General features: G+C 45.1%; 1 protein-coding gene across 2 annotated transcripts in view; it reads left to right on the plus strand.

Moving 5' to 3' along the window:
• The first annotated feature begins 8290 nt into the window (after positions 1-8290).
• Positions 8291-13430, plus strand: part of Fntb (farnesyltransferase, CAAX box, beta) — a 75595-nt gene continuing 70455 nt past the window's right edge. For both annotated transcript variants that reach the window (XM_051147875.1, XM_051147883.1), the window contains exon 1: positions 8291-8538. In XM_051147875.1, the coding sequence (XP_051003832.1) occupies positions 8395-8538 (144 nt within the window). In that variant the 5' untranslated portion in view covers positions 8291-8394. The remainder of the gene's footprint in view (positions 8539-13430) is intronic.

The raw sequence follows: 13430 nt of genomic DNA on the forward strand, positions 1-13430 counted from the left end.
AGAAACCCTGTCTCGAAAAACCAAAAGGAAAAAAAAAAAAAAAAAAAAAAAAAAAAAAAAAAAAAGAATCAAAATATCCAAATATTTGCCCAGAAAATAATTTGTGATCTATAAAGGAACTGTTTTTGTCCAGTGGAGTAGAATCCTGATAGAATTCTTAGTTGAGAGTTTTAATTTCCAGAAGTGAGACTCGACGTTCCTTTGCATGGAGGTCTGTCTGTCCTAGGTGACAGTATCCATGGGGGCTGAGTAGCATGGTTTGAAGGGCCAGGTGTGGATGTAATGGACAGCATTTCTGCATTCCATTGACCTAAGTGCAGTGGACTTCAGGGCAGTCACTTCCCAGAAAGCCCCGGTTTCTCTAGAAGGGGAGCAGGGCTCTGAGGGACAGTAAGCATTGCTCTCGACACTAACTGTACAGCGGAATTATCTACAGGACTTCCAGCCTGCAGGTGTGTGGGCTCCACCCAACGAACCTCACTCAGTAACCAGGCTGGCATCCGGGACACCCTGTATTATTGTTGTTAGATGCTTTTATTAGCATATATTAATTATATATAATAATGGATTTCATTATGCTTTCATACACATACATAAAATATTCCACTCTTATCCTCCTATTATCCCCCTATTGCTCCACTTTACTTTCCATCAGTCCCTCCTCGCTCCTCCCCTCCTTCCCGGCTCCTTTTACTATATTCATGCCTTCTGTTGAGTGTGTGACCTGATGAGTTTCACCAGAGTTGTTTAGAGCAGTTGGATGGGAGTTTGTGTTTTTGTTTGTTTGCTTTCTTCAGGAACAGGTGCTCATTTTCAGAAGCTACCCCACTAAAGAAAATGTCTCTCTTTTCTTTCTTTTTTGGTATTTCAAGACACGGTTTCTCTGTGTAGCCTTGGCTGTCCTGGACTCTCGTTGTAGACCAGGCTGGTCTCGAACTCACAGAGATCAGTGCTTGCTTCTGCCTCCCGAGTGCTGGGATCTTTCTTTCCTTCCTTTTGTGAAATGTACCTAAAGCCCTGGGCATGTATGGGGGGGAAGGTGGGAGGGGGGTTGCATTATAAGGCTTTAGTGTCACCTATGCACTATATGTAGGATGAATTGCTGGCTTTGTCACTCAACAGTTTCAAAAATCAGTTCCCATCTTGTATTTGTTCTGAGCTGCTGTGAATTAGACACAGGACCTGATACACGTTTGGCGAGAACTCAGTCGCTGAACACCTCCACTCCCCTTTCAGGATGTTCAGTGTTAATGGTGCTTAGTTGGCTTTGATTTTGTATCTGCTGATAAAGATTTAAAAAAAAAAAAAAAAAGAAGGTGGTTCACGGAGGTAAGCACCAACCACACAAGTGTTGCCAGGACACCGAGCAGGAAGACTTGATTGCTGCCCTTGGATTCAGCGATGTGGAGTTAGACAGGCCGCAGCTCTTCAGGGCCTTTGCTCAGGCTGATATTGGAGAAAACAGCAGCAGGTATTTGAGTGAAAACTCAAACCACCTGCAGTCCAAGCAAATGAGTGACAAAAAAGTAGAGGGGAACAGAGTTGAAAGTGAACCCCAGATACTATGCTTAGCAGTGTCAGGCTTCATTAAACAAAGGGGCAAGCTGGTGCTTCAGGAGGGGCCGGGTGCCGCAGTCTTTGTCTGGAAAAGGGGGAGGAGCTGTCCCTAGAGTAGGCCTGGAGCCCTCGCTCAGTCAGTCAGGGGATGCCAGGGGCCTGCGATGCAGAGTGGGAGGGCACAGGTGACAGGAGCGCTTCTATTTCCCAGATGTTCTGCTACATATTACATAGTTTCACAAGATATTAGGGAAAGTTCTTATTGATGAAGGGCATGGGTGAGTAATGCACCTAGAATTCATTGGGAGTTTGTTCCATGCCTGGTGTGTGTGTGTGTGTGTGTGTGTGTGTGTGTGTGTGTGTGTGTGTAGGGGGAGTGAGGGGTGTCACAGGCGACCTCTAGTGGTTCATTTAGATTAACTTTTTCTTGCTTTTCCAAATGCAAATCAGCAGAGTCAACATTATAAAATTATCTTTTAATTCAACATTCAATGTGGGAAAGAAGAAGAAGAAGAAGAAGAAGAAGAAGAAGAAGAAGAAGGAGAAGGAGAAGGAGAAGAAGGAGAAGAAGGAGAAGGAGAAGGAGAAGGAGAAGAAGGAGAAGAAGAAACCCACAAACAGTAGGAATTTCAGTCAAATCAATCCATACTATCTACAGTTTGAGCTGCAGCTGGCATTGGTTGTCACCATGAAGACGGGCCCTCCCAGCCATTTTCTGCAGGATTGCAAATATTGACTCTCGCTCTGCTTCAGCAACCAGCAGTTTTATTAGACCAGAGGAAGGACGACTGGAGGGCTGCTGCCGACCCTCGGCTGACTGCTCTTCTCAATGCTTACACACAATACAAACTCTTGGTGGTTTTCATTGCTGGTGACTCTTGACTTTTGGTTATCATTGGGATTTTCCACCTGGATTATTGTAGTAAGAATTTTGGCTTCTTTTTTGTTTGTTTGTTTTTATTTTTATTTTTCAAGACAGAGTTTCTCTGTGTACCCTAGGCTGTCTTGTACTTGCTTTGTAGACCAGGCTGGCTTTGAACTCACAGTGAGCCACCTGCCTCTGCCTTCCGAGTACTGGGATTAAAGGCATGCGCCACCACCGCCCAGCGAGACTGATATCTGTTTAAAACTAAGCTTCACAACAACAATCTTGCGCAGTACGCTATCCTGCCTTACTCCCATGCAAAGCTCCCAGTGACACTTGCACTTTGTAGCTTTCCTCGGCTCCAGCTCCTTCCTCCTGATCTTCCTTGGATTTCTACCCATGGCTGAATCCCCTGTCTCCTAACTCCTCCTCCCCTGGCTGGCAGGAAGTCCAGCCCTATTCTCTCTCCTGCTCATCGATTGGCTGTAAGCTGCTTTACTGACATAACAGGGGGACAATTGGGGAGCAGAGTTTAAACAACATTTAGACAGGAAATCAGAATTTAAACTACACAATAGCCTTATGCCTACAACTTCTAACGTAGTAGTTTATTTTCTGTTTATATAGGAGAATGCCACAGAGTGGGTAATAGATAAAGAAAATAAATCGATGTCCTTTATAGCAGTGGAGGGGAAGAAGTCCAGAATCATCAATCAAGTGCGTCTGGCTTGAATTTTGGCTTCTTTAAAAAAAAAAAAAAAAAAAAAAAAACCCAGCTATTGGGCTGGAGAGATAGCTTAGCTTTTAAGAGTACTGGCTGTGCTGGATTTAATGGTGCACGCCTTTAATCCCAGCACTCGGGAGGCAGAGGCAGGTGGATCTCTTTGAGTTTGCGACCAGTCTGGTCTACAAAGTGACTCTAGGACAGCCAAGGTTATACAGAGAAACCCTGTCTCAAAAAACAAACAAAACAAACAACAACAACAACAAAAGACTGGCTGCTCTTCCAAAGGTCCTGAGGTCAATGCCCAGCAACCCCATGGTGGCTCACAACCACCTATAATGAGCCGATGCCTTCTCCTGGCTTGCGGGTATACATGCTGATAAAGCATTCATATACATAAAATAAATAATTTTAAAAACCCTAAAAACAAAAAACAAAACCCAGCTATGTAAACTGGGTGTGGCTGCGCACTCCTGTAATCCCAGCACTCAGGAGGCAGAGGCAGGCAAATTGCTGGGAGTTAAGAGGCTGGCCCGGTCTACAAAGTGAGTCCAGGACGGCCAGGACGACCAAAATCAAACCAAACCAACCAACAAACAAAACAAACAAACAAAACAAACTCACCAGATATATTATGTGAATATGTTTTGTTTGTTTGAGACAGGGTTTCTCTGTGTAGCCCTGGCTGTCCTAGACTTGCCTTGTAGACCAGGCTAGCCTTGAACTCAAAGAAATCCGTTTGCCTCAGCCTCTCGAGTGCTGGGATTAAAGGTGTGTGCCACCACTGCCTATGTTTTTGTTTTAATCCCAGGTGTGGGATATGAGGATGCTTCAGATTGTCCACAGCTGCTAACTATGATTTGCCTCATGCAGTAGCAGGAGTGTGATTTTTGCCAGCTGCAGATAGTGTACTTTTAGAATTCTGGGGATTCTAGAGAGGGTATATATGTCAGATCCCAGAGAGGGGTAAGGGGGCGCTTTGGAGGAGGAGGGAGGACAAGGAGGAGGAGGAAGAGGAAGAAGAGGAAGAGGAGGAGGAGGAGGAGGAGGAGGAGGCAGCTCCTCTCTGCTGCTCCTGGTTGCTGCTGTTGTGGTTTCATGAGAAGTTAGAGAGAACTGGAAACAAAGACTGGACTTGCCCCAAGGAACCCAATGACTCTAAACAGCAGGAAGTACTAAAGAGACCTACACCCTCTTTCCCCTGTAACCTTCTTTCTCACCTATCAAGTGTAGGGGGGTTGGAAGGGAGGTAGAGGTATAAGACCCCAAAAGTAGCATTAAAAAATATGCCAACAGCCTGTACTCCAGTTTAGCTAGCTCATTTCCTCATGGGAGTCCCCAGCGCCTCCAAACTGCCTCAGGTCTGACCTGTTATACAATCTTGTGACACACTGTGCTTTTTTCTGCCATGGTTATTTTCCTGAACTGTAATGAAACAGTTTTTGCATTACTGCTTAGTGTCTGCTTTTTTTCTGATAAGTCATAAGTCATGAGACCCGCGGGGCAGAGACCAGCCAGCTTGCTTGGCACCATCTCTTAAGGCTCAGCTCAGTGCCTACCATGTAACTGACGCTCAGTAAGGGAGGCTTTGGCCAAGAACTTATTAACATTTTTTGGATCTCACTGTACAGGAGACTGGATTTCAGAAAAGGATTTCTGGGCCTGGGATGTAGCTTAGTGGGAGAGTGTTTGCTTAACACGTGCAAAGCCCTGAGTGCAGCCTCCAGCAACACACATACTATTTCTAGAATAAAAAATTTCAGTTGCTCTATGTGCCCTGTCACAAAGTCAACAATCTGTTACAAAATCCTTTCACCTATTCTTTCAGTGACTCCACCTTTAAGATTGAAATATTAGCTGGGTGTGGTAGTGCACACCTTTAATCCCAGCACTCGGGAGGCACAGCCAGGTGAATCGCAGTGAGTTCGAGGCCGACCTGGTCTACAAAACAAATTCCAGGACAGCCTAGGCTACACAGAGAAACCCTGTCTCGAAAAAAAATTTTTTTTGAAATGTTAAGTTTCTAGCGCCTAAGCAAAGAAGCTTTTCACATAAAAAGCTGAATCCTTATTATATGAGCCAGACCTTATCAGACATCCAGCAAAGGCCAGGCAAAGAGAAAACGTGAAGACAGTGGAAGACACTTCTCATCCATATCCACGGCCCTAACCACAGTCCCACGAACGTAGTCCCAGATTTGGTAATCTTCTGGTGCCACAGGTTTTCATCTCACACCAAGATGGGCATGTGAAAGCTGAGTGGTGGCAGTGAATTGTGCCTTCAGTCCCAGCACTTGGGAGGCAGAGGCAGGCAGATCTCTGACTTTGAGGCCAAGCTGGTCTACAGAGTGGGTTCCAGGACAGCCAGAGAAACTGTCTCCAAAAACATTAAGACAAAAGAAGACAGGCATGTGTAGTTGGACTTTGGTACATTGTGGGTTCTTCTTTTCCCCATCCTTTCACCCTGGTTTCACTAGCTATAAGAAAAGGGATAAAGGAGAGGGAGGGAGAGAGGGGGAGGGAGGAAGGGAGGGAGGGAGGGAGAGAGGGAGAGAGAGAGAGAGAGAGAGAGAGAGAGAGAGAGAGAAAGAGAGAGAGAGAGAAAGAGAGAGAGAGCACTTTGAATCTAATTCACTCCCCCTGAACGACTACCAACCACCAACCCACCTATCATGGCTCTAAGCAAAGTTCCCAGAATTCCAAATGTTACACAACTGCAGAAACTATCTGCGGCTGGCAAAACCATGCCTCTGCTAGAGCACGGCGCGGATCATAGTCAGCTGCTGCAGAGCAGCCCCATATCCCCACACCTAGGATTAAAACAAAAACATTCTCTCATAATATTTCCGTGCTTTGTATTGTTTGTCTGTTTGGCTTTTCAAGACAGAGTTTCTCTGTGTAGACTTGGCTGTCCTAGACTCACTTTGTAGACAAGGCTGGCCTCGAACTCACAGCGCTCCATCTGCCTGCCTCTGCCTCCCTGAGAGTGTCGAAAAGTGAAAAGGTGCCTGGCAAGAGCAACAAGTGTTCTTCACCACTAAGCCATCTCTTGAGTCCCACAGGGTTTTCCTAAACTTTAACATTGTATTTGTGAGGGATACATGGTTGAACCCATCCAGAACTAACCCAGGCGTGCATGAGTATATTTGTGGCATGCTTCACACATGCTGCTGTTTCCTCTAGAGATCTTTCATTGTTCTGTGATATATGGCTGCCTGTCATCCTTTGGGTCTCAGCTTAAAGCCATGTACTCAGAAAGGCCTGCGTCAGGCACCGAATCTAATTAGAACCCTATTCATTCCATCACTCTGGACATCTCATCGATGCTATTATTTTCTTTCCTTTATAATTTTTATAAATTAAATTGTTGGTTGTGTGTGTGCCTGTATTTATTGTGCTTTCTCTTTAAAAAAAAAAAAAAATTCTAGGCTCAGTGGTGGTGGTATATGCCTTTAATCCCAGCACTTGGGAGGCAGAGGCAGGTGGATTCCTGTGAGTTCGAGGCCAGCCTGGTCTACAAAGTGAGTCCAGGACAGCCAAGGCTACAGAGAAACCCTGTCTTGAAAAAAAAAAAAAAAAAAACAAAAAAAAAAAAAAAAAAAAGAAAATTTCTGGTTAGTTTTGTCTTTTTGTTTGCCAGCTTTCTTTCTTTCGTTTTTCCAGATAAGGTTTCTCTGTGTAGCCTTGGCTGTCCTAGACTCACTTTGTAGACTAGGCTGGCCTTGAACTCACAGTGATCGGCCTGCCTCTGCCTCCCAAGTGCTGGAATTAAAGGTGTGCGCCACCATGCCTGGCTGCCTGTTTGTTTTCTAAAGAGAGAGAAAGAGAAGGTGTGGAGTTGGGTGGATGGGGAGATGGGGAGAATCTGGGTGAAGGGAATCTGTGAACATAATATATTGCATGAAAAATTATTTTCAATTAAAAAATATAAAAGTAACACTAAAAATAATATGCACAGCAGGTGCGGTAGCACACGCCTGTAATCCCAGCACTCAGGGAGTGCATATCTCTGTGAGTTCGAGGACAGCCTGGTCTACAAAATGAATCCTAAACAGCCACAAAGAAATCCAATCTTGAAAAATCAAAACCAAAACCAAAATAAAACTGGGTGTGGTGGTGTATGCCTTTAATTCCCAGCACTTAAGAAGGAGGCAGAAGCAGCAGAATCGCTGTGAGTTCAAGGCCAGCCTGATCTACAAAGCAAATCCAGAACACCCAAGGCTACACAGAGAAATCCTGTCTTAAAAAAAAAAAAAAAAAAAAAAAAAAAAAAAAGCACTAGTAAATTGCTTGCATGTATATCTTTGCATTTTGGCTGTGGAAGCCAAAAGATGGCATCCAATTTTCTGGAACTGGAATTACAGGTGGCTGTAGGTCTCCAGGTGAGGGCTGGGAATCAAACTCAGATTCTATAGAAGAGCAGCCAGTGCTTTTAACTGCTGAGCCACCTCTCCAGTCCTGACTCTATTATTTTCTGTCACATCATAATTGGAAGTCTTCAAATATTTGTGTTCATTTATTTAATTGTCTATTCCTCTAAAATAAAATTCAGATGCATTCTAAGGGATAGGACCTTGTAATTTTACTGACTTTTGTATTCCTGGAGTCTGGTACAGTGCATAAATATTTGCTGACTATTTCTTCGGCTGTTACATTTACTCTCATTTCTTTTTATGGTATTTTAGTTTCTGCCATTGCACTGTAACCCCTAAGGGTTACAAGAAAATTACAGTGCTCCCCTCTATCTCTGAGTACCGAGATGAGACCTGAAATTCTGCTCATTTACTGACAAGCTCAGCCTTCTAAGAGGCTGTCAAGGACCCAAAGGGGCATGGTAATTCTATTAGTTAATAGCATGGCTGAGGCAATCAAAAGAGATGTCAGAAATGCTTTTCAAGTTACTTTCGTTAGGTTCTTGAGCGGCTGAAATCGCATCTACTGCTACAATTAGGTGAGAGCGAAACGTTGAAGTTTTCTTTTTATATTACTTGCATAATGAACTAAGGCAACCTACGCATCCTTTCTTGCGCTCCAGGAAGTGAGCTCTTGCAGCAGCTCATCTGCCCAATGGGGGGCGGCAGTATCCCAGTAACTCACTTACTGAAGATGTGTAGGTGGGAGGAGAGATTCGCGTTCAAAATCTTTTTGACTCCACCCACTCTCCGTAGCGCCTTAGCCCGCTCGAGTTTCAATACGCGTTGTTGCTGTACGAAGCTGAGTCCCATACAGCGCCCGCAGCTCTCCCGATCATGGCTTCTTCGAGTCCCTTCACCTACTATTGGCCTCCATCTTCCTCCCCTGTCTGGTTAGAACCGCTGTATAGTCTGAGACCTGAGCACGCGCGGGAGCGGTTGCAAGACGACTCAGTGGAAACAGTCACGTCCATAGAACAGGTGAGGTGGCAGGACTGGGCGAGGCGCCGGCGCGGGGCCTTCTGGGAGCAGGAGTCTCATTTGTAGACCCGTCTGAGTGCAAAACTCTCCTTGGAACTACAACTCCCACAATGCACTGCGCCCCACCTCGACCCCAAGCTCTAGACACCCAGACCAGGGCTTCGGAGTGGTATTTATGTGGGGCTGACTTAGGTAGGAAAGGGTTGTTGTCAATGTTGGGCTCGGAGGACAGAACAATATCTCTGTCCTCCCTGCTTCAGAAGGTGTAAAGAATCGTGTTCTGTGTCTGGAGTCCACAGCAGCCTGGGGAGACCAGGTAGCCCGCTCCATTCTGTCTAGATGTCTTGGGGTTCTAGGACCGACCGCTCTCTTTTCCTCACATGTTCGCAATTTGCGAACAGTTAGGGGACTGAACGGCTGGACTATGGTCATGCCATCCCTAAATCGAATTAATCTCTGACCTGCTAGGTCAGATTGAGGCCTACCTCGTGGTGGGTAATCATTTGAGCACCTACTGGGAATACAGAAAAAGAAACCAGCCCCTAGGCAGGAGTGTGGCTAAGGGGGACTGGCTGGATAACTGTAGAGTTATGACGTTTGAACTGCTTGTGACTCACTGAGGCCTAGGGTGTGCCGGGCATGGCATTTTGAAAAGTGTTTAAGATGTGAGTAGTGAATTATAGTTTTCATTTTTCTCACTCTCCATTTGGAATTGGTCCCAAATTGGTTGCTGTAGAGCTGTTTACCCATCTGTTACTAGAAGTGGTCAGGATGAGGCTTGTCAGCGCTAAGAAATAGGCATCCAGCCACTTACCAAAATAAGATTTTTCCTGAGATCAGTACTGAGGCTTAACTGTGGAGGGACCTGTCTCATCTTTCATATCTACTTAGGCAAAATTAATAGCAATAATGACTACATAAATTTTACAGCTGTGACTGAATACACATTTGTTTTAATGCTTATGTGTGTGAATGTATGTACGACGTGTTTGTGGGTGCTGGTGCTAAAGCATGCAGTATGTGGGTTCTGAAGATCTAACAAGTTGTCGGGCTTGCATGGCAAGGACCTTTACCCACGGAGCCATCTCCTTTGCCCTAAATAAAATTCATAACAAACATAGGATTGAACATATGGTTATTCACGTAGTAGCAGAGAGAATATTTTAACCTTTGAGTTAATGTCTCCTGGGCTTTGGGGTAATAAAGGAAACTTACTTTTTGAATGTAGCAGCAGCTCTCTTAGTTAACTTGTGTCCCACAGAAATCTTTTGGAAAACATTCAAAGAAATCTTTCATTGTTGACTAAACCTACAGAATCTTTGCAGCGTTTAAAGTGATTTTGCTTGTTTTGTTTTTGCTTTCTTTTTTTTTGTGTTTGTGTTTATTTTGTTTTGTTTTTAGGCAGGGTTTCTCTGTGTAGCCTTTGCTGTTCTTGAACTCACTGTGTATACCAGGCTGGCCTCAAACTCACAGAGATTTGTTTGCCTCTGCCTCTCAGGTGCTCTGAGGAATTAAAGGCGGACGCCGCCGCCGCCGCCGCCGCCACCACCGCCACCACCACCACCACCACCACCTAGCTAGAGTGATGTCTTTGTAGTTGATTACACTATGGCAAGCCTTTTTCCTTTGAGGCTACAGGGTTAAACTTGTCTCCCTCCCATCCTCTATTTTTTTTTTTTTTAAGGGCAGGAAGGTGGCTGAACCTTCCTTTTTTAAAATATTTATTTGTTATTATGCATACAGTGCTGAAGAGGGCATCAGATCACATTATAGATGGCTGTGAGCCACTATGTGGTTGCTGGGAATTGAACTCAGCATCCAGTGCTCTTAACTGCTGAACCATCTCTCCAGGCCGCCCCCCCAACCCCCTATTTTTTTATACCCTTAACTGAACTGACTTAGCACAGTGGTTCTCAACCTTCCCAATGCTGTGGTGACCACAAACCATAAAAATTATTTTTATTGCTACTTCCTAAGTATGCTTTTGCTACTGTTATGAATTGTAATGTCTATGTCCTGTGTTTTCCAATGGTCTTAAGGCCACCCCTGTGAAAATGCCGTCATGACCCACAGGTTGGGAAATGCTGACTTAGCAGATACGGTTATACAGGATGCTAATGAAGGAAAGAGAACCAGAGTTAGTCTATCATTTTACAGAAATGTCTATGTTTAAAGACAGGGAATGAACCAGGAGTTTTCCTTGTGTGTTCTTTTTGTATGTACTGCCTTGTCCTTTTTCTTTAGACCACTGAAGCTTCTTCCTGCTCTTTTCCTATAAGGAAATAACTTATGTTCCAAGCAGGCATAATGAACCAAAAAAAAAAAAAAAAAAAAAAAAAGGCACAAGATGCTCTGAAAAGGGGTGGGCAAACATCAGGGCTGGGGTGGAGGCTAGGTCCTGATAGGTTAGTATAGAGCGCCTGTCAGACACAAGCCCAGTGATATGATAGAGTCTTATATTTCATGGCATTATTCCAGCTCATATTTTAAAAGTTTAGGATAGTAGGAAGATAATGTTTGTTTTTGTTTTTTGAGACAGGGTTTCTCTGTATAACAGCTCTGGTTGTCCTGGCACTCACTCTCCAACTCACGGAGACCCACCTGCCTCTGCCTCCCAAGTGCTGGGATTAAAGCCACCATGCCTGGCGATATTTCATTCTTCTGGTTTCCTCCACACTTAATAGTCACTACAGTGAGCAGGGCGGTGATGGCGCACGCCTTTAATCCCAGCACTTGAGAGGCAGAGGTGGGAGGATCTCTGTGAGTTCGAGGCCAGCCTGGTTTACAGAGAATTCCAGGACAGCTAGAGCTGTTACATAGAGAAACCCTGTCTTGAAAAACAAAACAAACAAACAAACAAACAAATCACCACAGTGGCCATTCATTTGCTTCCAGCTGAGTGCTAAGTGTTTTCTAGACGCATGTCACTCAGACCTTACACGTTCTGGCCTAGAAGGCTCAGCACAAGCAGGTTGGTGGTTAACATGGTACCAACCGTCATCAGAAATGGCATTGCTGGGAGGAGCTATTTACAGAGGATTCTGTTGGAATCTTTTGGTTTTGACTGAAGCTTCCTCACAGATTTCCTGACAGCTCGATCTTATGCCATGGTGATTTTGTGTGAGCCACTTTGTAGGGTCCTGGGGATTGAACCCCGGTCCTCTGGAAGAACAGCCAGTACTTTTAACCACTGAGCCATCACTCCAGCCCTCAAGAGCTTCCTGAAAGACAATGAATGAAGGAACAGAAGGTCTCACCTGCCACTGCTTACAGGTTTAAGTCCCATTGTTAAACTATTAGATTATTGTCTAACAAACGAAGCTTCCAAATGAGATAGGAAGTGAGCGGCATCGATCTGTATTCCTGTGACACAAAACTGAGCTATCAGTAAATCCTGGAGGGAGCTTCAGTCTCAGAGCACCCAAGACTTCTGGCTTCCAGAAGCTCTGCGTGCATACGGTCGGTGCACACACATAACCCCCCCTCCAATACCAACAAAGTAATAAAGTGACAATTAAACAAGAAGATATTTTAGGTCTAGGCACTGTTCAGACACTTGGCATGAGTCAGTGAACAAAGGAAATGGAATTGATGCTTTAAAGGAAATTTTTGCTCCATACCAGGGAGTCAGCCAATTACGAAAGAAAAGAAAAACATCAGCAATGGGGGTGTGACTCAGAGCATGTGCTTACCATGTGCAACACTGGATCTACCACCAGGAAGTACCACAAGGAAGGGAGGATAAAAAGAAGCTATCTAGAAACCTAAGGCATAAAAGGCTGAGGGTGTGCCAACGATATCCTGTGTGACCTGACAGATGAAGTGTGTGAGGGAACAGGTCATGAGTGGGACAGGTAGGCGAGCGTTCTGGGCAGAGAGAGAAAGCATGTACAAAGCGCCTGAGGTGGGAGCATGCCAGGCGAGGAAAGAGGCCAGGAGACAGGAGAGCGGAGATGGGATGGCCTTATTATGGCCTACGGCTGTTGTGTTTGAAAGGCCTAGTGAGATGGGAAGCCATTGGCTGGAGAGCTTGCATTTACCAAGCAGACTCACCACACTCCTTTCTACTTTGACCTGCCTCAGGATGTAGAGCTGTGCTGACAGGCTCCCTTGCTTAGGGTGTGGGTTTGAGCCCCGAAATGTTGCTAGGAGAAAAGAAAGTGAGGGATGAGATCAGCAGAAGTTTTCCCAGAACAGAAGGTCCTACCTTTTCAGGTGCCTTCTCCAAAGAGACCCTGGACTCCTTTTCCACTCCTTCCTTCCCATCTTTAGACCTGTTAGCTGCCAGGACTCAGCAGTGAAACAGTCTGAATGACGATTTAACAGGCTCCTCGGGTTACTGTCAAGAGTTATGTGTGGGGGCTGAAGAGATGGCCCAGCAGTCGAGAGCACTTGCTGACTTTCCAGAGGACCAGTCACATAGATTCCCCAGTACACACTGAGTGGCTACAACTTTCTGCCCGTGTGTATGTGTAGATGGCGGTGGGGATAGGCAATGGTTGAGAGGTTCTGGGTGAGAGGTGACAGCTACTTACAGAGTGGCTGTCGTGCCTGTGATAAGGAATGGTCAGTCTCTTGGCAGTTTGTGAAGGGATGGGGGTGTGTGTCCCTTGATACGTGTTTCCCTAGTGGGTGTGAAGGGCCTTAGTACACAGCAGGGTGAGGTTATGCTGTTAGTGTCCACCCTCATCAGTATCGTGCTACCAGGAATCACCCTAATGCAAACTGTGAATTAAGATGGATAGCCTCTGTTTCGGTGGTGGCCATGTTTATAATACATACTATTGCTCTTCTTTTTTCTTGTCTTTTTCTTTCAGTTTGCCCTTGAATAGAGACCAAAGCATCTTCTACTTGATATTTATTTGTTTATTTATTTGAGACAAGGTTTCTCT

Source organism: Acomys russatus, chromosome 1 (assembly GCF_903995435.1).
Source record: "Acomys russatus chromosome 1, mAcoRus1.1, whole genome shotgun sequence".
NCBI lineage: Eukaryota > Metazoa > Chordata > Mammalia > Rodentia > Muridae > Acomys > Acomys russatus.